The sequence below is a fragment of the Atta cephalotes genome (assembly GCF_000143395.1).
Source record: "Atta cephalotes unplaced genomic scaffold scaffold00001, whole genome shotgun sequence".
Lineage (NCBI taxonomy): Eukaryota > Metazoa > Arthropoda > Insecta > Hymenoptera > Formicidae > Atta > Atta cephalotes.
In genome coordinates, this window is record NW_012130065.1 from 9,940,619 (window position 1) to 9,946,613 (window position 5,995).

General features: G+C 37.5%; 1 protein-coding gene across 1 annotated transcript in view; it reads left to right on the plus strand.

Moving 5' to 3' along the window:
- LOC105626454 (tyrosine-protein phosphatase non-receptor type 9) overlaps positions 1 to 5,222 on the plus strand; it is a 17,001-nt gene extending 11,779 nt beyond the window's left edge. Inside the window, exons 5-10 of the mRNA XM_012207759.1 lie at positions 3,024 to 3,287; positions 3,538 to 3,938; positions 4,025 to 4,264; positions 4,430 to 4,580; positions 4,671 to 4,878; positions 4,993 to 5,222. Of these exons, the coding sequence (XP_012063149.1) occupies positions 3,024 to 3,287; positions 3,538 to 3,938; positions 4,025 to 4,264; positions 4,430 to 4,580; positions 4,671 to 4,878; positions 4,993 to 5,222 (1,494 nt within the window). The remainder of the gene's footprint in view (positions 1 to 3,023; positions 3,288 to 3,537; positions 3,939 to 4,024; positions 4,265 to 4,429; positions 4,581 to 4,670; positions 4,879 to 4,992) is intronic.
- Positions 5,223 to 5,995: the final 773 nt, after the last annotated feature.

The following is a 5,995-nucleotide window of genomic DNA, read 5'->3' on the forward strand; positions in this document are numbered from 1 at the left end:
GTGCGTGCGTGCGTGCGTATAGTCGCTTTGATATTATACGATATTTTATCATGATATGCTCATGATAATAAAAATTCTATTTATGATGCATTTTTACAGTTAGCTATCGTTCTCTTATCTCAAAGATGACATACAACTAAAACTGGGTCAATTAAGAGAAATAATTTTATTTTCAGAAAGCGGATCTTAATGCTTAAATGTTTTAATGTGAATTTATATACGTATCCAATTCTGCAAACATGTGTCGAAATCTTTTTCAGTCTTGAAATCCAATCAGAACCGAATTAGAATAATATCACTTATTAAATTGACAAGCAATTTAATAATATTAATGTTGATAAGCATTTTAGAAAAATATTAATATGTGATTACTTTAATTCTGTTAAAATACTAAGATCGATTTTGACTGAAAATAGAATTATTTCTCTTAATTGATTTATTTTCGTCGGTTTAATTTCAAATTATAATTGTTTAGAAAACATGATTTTTAAATTATTATGAATGAGTTAAGTCTAAACATTATTTTATTAATAATTGAAAGTAATTTAACATAAAAATATCATTAAAAAATCATTAAAATGTTACAACTCAAAAGGAGTGGTTTAAAAAAAAAATTATTAAATAAAAAGGATGAATCTCTAGAGATTGTGAAATGATATTTAATCGTGTATTTTCTTTTTGCCAATATTGGATTAGTCAATAATAATATCAATAATAATATTTGCTGTTTCAAGTTGAAAAATATTTCTTCCCCTTTTTTTGGGAAATTTAATTTTTTCGAGCTGTGTCATGTTTGAAATAAGAGAGCGATATATAAAACTCACTAGGCAGAAAACGTGTGTTAAAAATAAAAGCTCAAACTACGAATAGCACACTTAGACCTCCGGTCTCTGCGGACAATTCTGCAATTAATGTTCATGTTAATCAATTACGCACGGAAATTTTACGTAGTTTTACCTAAGCTGTGGATAACTCGAGGTGTCGGGATATTCCAACGATCGACCGGAAGCCGCGTGGATGAGAAGCACTGGTGGGCAATACGTCACCGCGTATACACGGTTGCTGCACCTCCGCTGCCGGTGGTAATGATAGAGATAGAGAGAGAGAGGGGAGGAGGGGGGGGAGACGAAAAAAGAAAGAAATTCTCGCATAAGGGATGTCGGTGGTGAAAAGAAGGGGTCGCGTGTGGGGTGAGAGAACGAATGACGGCGCATGCGTTCCCGCGGCGCTCCGGATAACCGTCGACGCCGACGACGCTGACGGTCAGTAATCGTCGTGACCCCCTTGCGACCACCACGTCGCATTCGGACACGGAAGACCCGATTCTTCTCCCCTCCTGTCGTCTGTTCCCTCCCCCGTTTGTTCGATCGCGTCCTTGTTCGCGTGCGAGGCCAGTGTTTTATCCACGGCGACGTTGCTCCATTCACCTCGGTGACGGTAACGACAAGGACAACTAGGACGACAGTCCTTGAGCCCGCTGCCCGCTACTGTCAGCAGTGCGGTTCTCCCGCGCCGCACCGGTGTTATACTAATCTCGCGCTATCGATTAACCCGACCGAGTGCCGGCAGTGATTTCAACTAACTGGAGCCTCTTTCGCCCAGAAGATATCGACATTCGACAAACTCAACAATTGACGACAACGAAGACGGACTGTCGACCCCGTTGGCCCTGATACGGGCGATTGATATGCCCGCGATTTTGCCCGCGACTCCAGTCGCGTCATCCGGTGGCGGTTGTCTCCGCTACTCCTCACGGTAAATTTCGACTGTCAGCCGAGATCGATCGACCGACCGTCTGTCCGACTGACGGGCGACAGTCAATTTGTATCCGCGACTCTTGGCGCAATTCGACGAAACGATATGGCAACGCCAGGGAACGCGGGCGGAATAATAAGCGCGCGGACTCCGCGGCTAATTTGAGACGCCCGCTCAAATATGTTCCGCGGGCTCACCTCGCTCCTAAAATTGTAACGCCAAGCCTCGCAAAACTGACGCCGATTTCTTGCCGGAATCGCATCAGTGCGCCCCGTCCTCGTTACACGCTTCTTACCTCAATGACGTTTGTTGTATACGTAGCGGCTGTTACGTGCCACCGACGGCGGTGGTGGTTTCGTAGTAGTGGTAGTCCTATTGGTGGTGGTAATGCTGCTGCTGACGTCGTTGGCGTTACGGTACTTCCGCCCTTCGGTCCGTACCCCGAGGGTTAAGTTATTCGCCTTCCTGCATTTTATGCGCGTTACGAAATACCTAGGAAAGTTGCTCGCCTCGGTAACTCGTTGATTAAACGCGGAAAAATCATGATCGGAAAGATGTTATATTCTCTCTTTTTTTTTTTTTTCTTCAGTCAAGTACTTCCCGATTCTCCAATAATCTGATTAAAGAGTCGCGTTTCTTTCGCACGTAAATCGTTTCGTGTCACATACGTGCTCTATAGCTGGCAACTGATTCGCCAATGTGCAATATATGACCTGTTCTATTATTGCAATGTCTTTGAAAGGTCGTAGCGAAACCGTGCTTTTAGAAATTATTTACGTGGAATCGCGGATTCGTGCGCGATATTATCTGTCAGTATTTTTGCTGTTATTAAAAATTTGGAAAATATTCTAATAAATAAAGGTTTCGTACCGAAATTCAATAATGACAAATTTATGAATTGAATCAATAATTAAATTGAAAATTATTTAAATGTTTAATTAATAGTAATAATTTTAAATATTCCTTTAAGATTATAAAACAACAATTATCTTGATTATATATAATAAAATAATGTTTACTTATATAAATATTATAATAATTATTTATTATAAAATAGAAATGGTAAAATGAAAATTATAGAATGAAATTTCTTATAAGCAAATAATGTATTATTATATATTATTATGTATTATTAACTTTAATTTTTTAATTTACTATGACTTACTGGAATAGAATGTTAATGAAATCTTTATCGGAATATTTTTTTCTAATTTCTAATAATGAAAAACATCAATAAGTCATGTTTTGTTTATGCATCAATTTTTTAGGGTGGCTATCCGGCAAAATTAAAAAAGGTCTTGATAGTGACGGCGCCGTTGTGGTTTAAAGCGCCTTTCAAGATCCTTCGATTATTCGTTCGTGAAAAACTGAGGGACCGAGTATTCACAGTATCCATTCCTCAGCTGACGTTGCATATCCCACGAGAATCATTACCACATCGTTTAGGCGGCACGTTGGAGGTACAGCATGAAGCATGGCTACTACATTGTCTTAAATCCATGACGAACCGAAGCGGGGGTGAACTGTGTGAGGTCAGTATCTAATGCAATTTTAAATTTGCCATACATACATTTTTCTTATAACTCACGAATGTTCAAGATGTAAAAAATAAAGATTCTAAAATTTTTAAATCATTATATTTGAACTTACTGTCGTAGAAGTAAAATATTTTATTTGGATTACAATTATTAGAAAAATAAAATTTTATTACTACTGGAGTGTTTGAATGACTTTATCGATAATTTTAACAATTTTAATCTTTTATGTGTATGATGATTTTAGGTCACCCCAAGAGTAGGTACACCTGTGTCGCCCACGGCGAACGATAATACGGTTCATCAAAATCCTAATGGAACTACAACGCACAGTAGTTCGACTAGTCCTATAATTGATAAGAACAAACAAGTGAAAAATGGTGTGTCGAATATCAGCGACATCGAGATTACCACCGCAAATGCTGATGCTTGGATGGGAACCGATGAGGCACCTTCCCCAGTTCAGCCTCCGTCCTCAGCTAGTTCTGGTTTTAGTGATGACGACAGTCTTCATGGGGATCCTGGACTTCAGGCTGTTACCATGGAGCAATTTATAGCGGATATTCATTCGCGAGGACGCGCTGGTCTCATAGCGGAATATGCGGAAATTAGACAGAGACCGCCTGATGGTTCATTTAATAATGCAAAGTGCGTAACAGCAATGTTTTGCGTTTTGTACGATACTCATTAATCTCATTCAAGTTAATTAATCTATGTTGTGTCGTTTATTCCAGGTTAAGGTCTAATCAATCAAAGAATCGCTACACCGATGTGCTTTGTTATGATCACAGCAGAGTCTGCCTTTCACAAATAGACGGAGATGCGACATCTGATTACATAAATGCGAATTTTGTTGACGGTTATAAACAGAAGAACGCGTTTATCAGTACTCAGGGTCCTCTTCCGAAAACTTGCGGTGATTTCTGGAGGATGGTTTGGGAACAGCAGACGTTAGTCGTCGTCATGACTACAAGGTAAATTGCTTTACTTGCTTACTTCTTACGCTTTTGATAAACTTTACTGCATCTTGCATAATGCATGATTTGAAGTTTTGAACAATTTTACCAATATCATATTTCATGTTAGAAACTTTACACATAACTTTATTGTTTCACGTGAATGTATCGTTCTTGTTTCAGAGTAGTGGAAAGAGGACGTACAAAGTGTGCACAGTATTGGGGTCCGGAACCAGGTGATGAAGTACAAGCGGGTGGCTTCACCGTAACCACCCTTGAGGTCGATACAAATCCAGATTATACAATATCCATGCTTCTTCTTACAAACAATAAGGTATAATTTTGATATTTCTTTTCTTTCGGTTATCACAAATACAAATCATAGTTGTCACTATTTCTTCATGTTTAATTTTTTTTATTTCAGACTGATGAGACGAGGGAAGTTTGCCATATGTTGTACACAGTATGGCCAGATTACGGTGTTCCTCAATCGGCTAAAGCTTTATTACAATTCTTGTCCTTAGTCAGGCAACAACAGAGTAAATTACTCGCTAGCAGAGGAGACACATGGGCCGGACATCCTCGAGGACCACCTATAGTCGTACATTGCAGCGCTGGTATCGGAAGAACAGGTAAATAGACACTTCTTGCAATCAAAATTGTGATCTAGTAATTGGTATTCTTATTTCCCGAGACAAAAATTTAGAAGTGAGGTATGCATTAAGTGCATTGGCGCATTTTTCCAGGCACATTTTGTACCTTAGACATTTGCATATCGCGACTAGAGGACACTGGAACCGTAGACATTCGAGGAACGGTCGAGAAGATTAGAGCACAGAGGGCCTACAGTATTCAAATGCCGGATCAGTACGTCTTTTGCCATCGTGCTTTGGCGGAATATGCGCTTTCCAAAGGAATGCTCAGTGCGCAGCATCTCTCTATGTTACCTCCACCGATCGAAGAGGATTCTGATTAAGAGAGTAATGAGTTCTGCTATCATATACCGGATTGATGTTCTTCCCTAGTATGCGTGTGTATGTATATATAAATATATATACATATACATACACACACACGTACACACGCTATCCTTAAAATAGCCTATTTCTATCTTAAATGACTGAAGTTATTTTTTGCTATTGTATCCATCGATGTAACGATTAAATTTCTCGCTATTATGTTAGTCCTAAATTTCCTATAAAGCGGTTGGTCTTTTTTCAATACCAAATAAACGAATAGGAAATGTTTCATATTCCTGTTCTTTATGCTCTGGCAAATTCTATGTAAAGGTGCATGATCAAAGATAGATATTTTACTAGTATAAGAATCTGGCACAAACATTGATGGATCTTATTCGACTCTCTCAAACTAAATTAGGATTTATATTCTTTAAGATTTAAAGCTTAAATTTGAGCTATTATGAAGCGAGATTTAATTTCTAAATATTTTAGTTTGTTATATCTCAATTTTTTAATATATCCCAATTAATAAATTATAATTTCCTTTTTTTTCTGCAAATATTATATGGAAATGTACGTACGTGTAATGAGAAATTAAACGATTTGAGAGAGTTGGATTATCGATCTTGCTAAAAGAGAAAGAACCGATATATATATACATACATATATATATATATATATATATATATATATATATATATATAAATTTAAATATAATAAAATAATAATAGTGTATTATATACTATATATAATACTACTAAATTAAATAACGTAATAGTTACGTTTAACT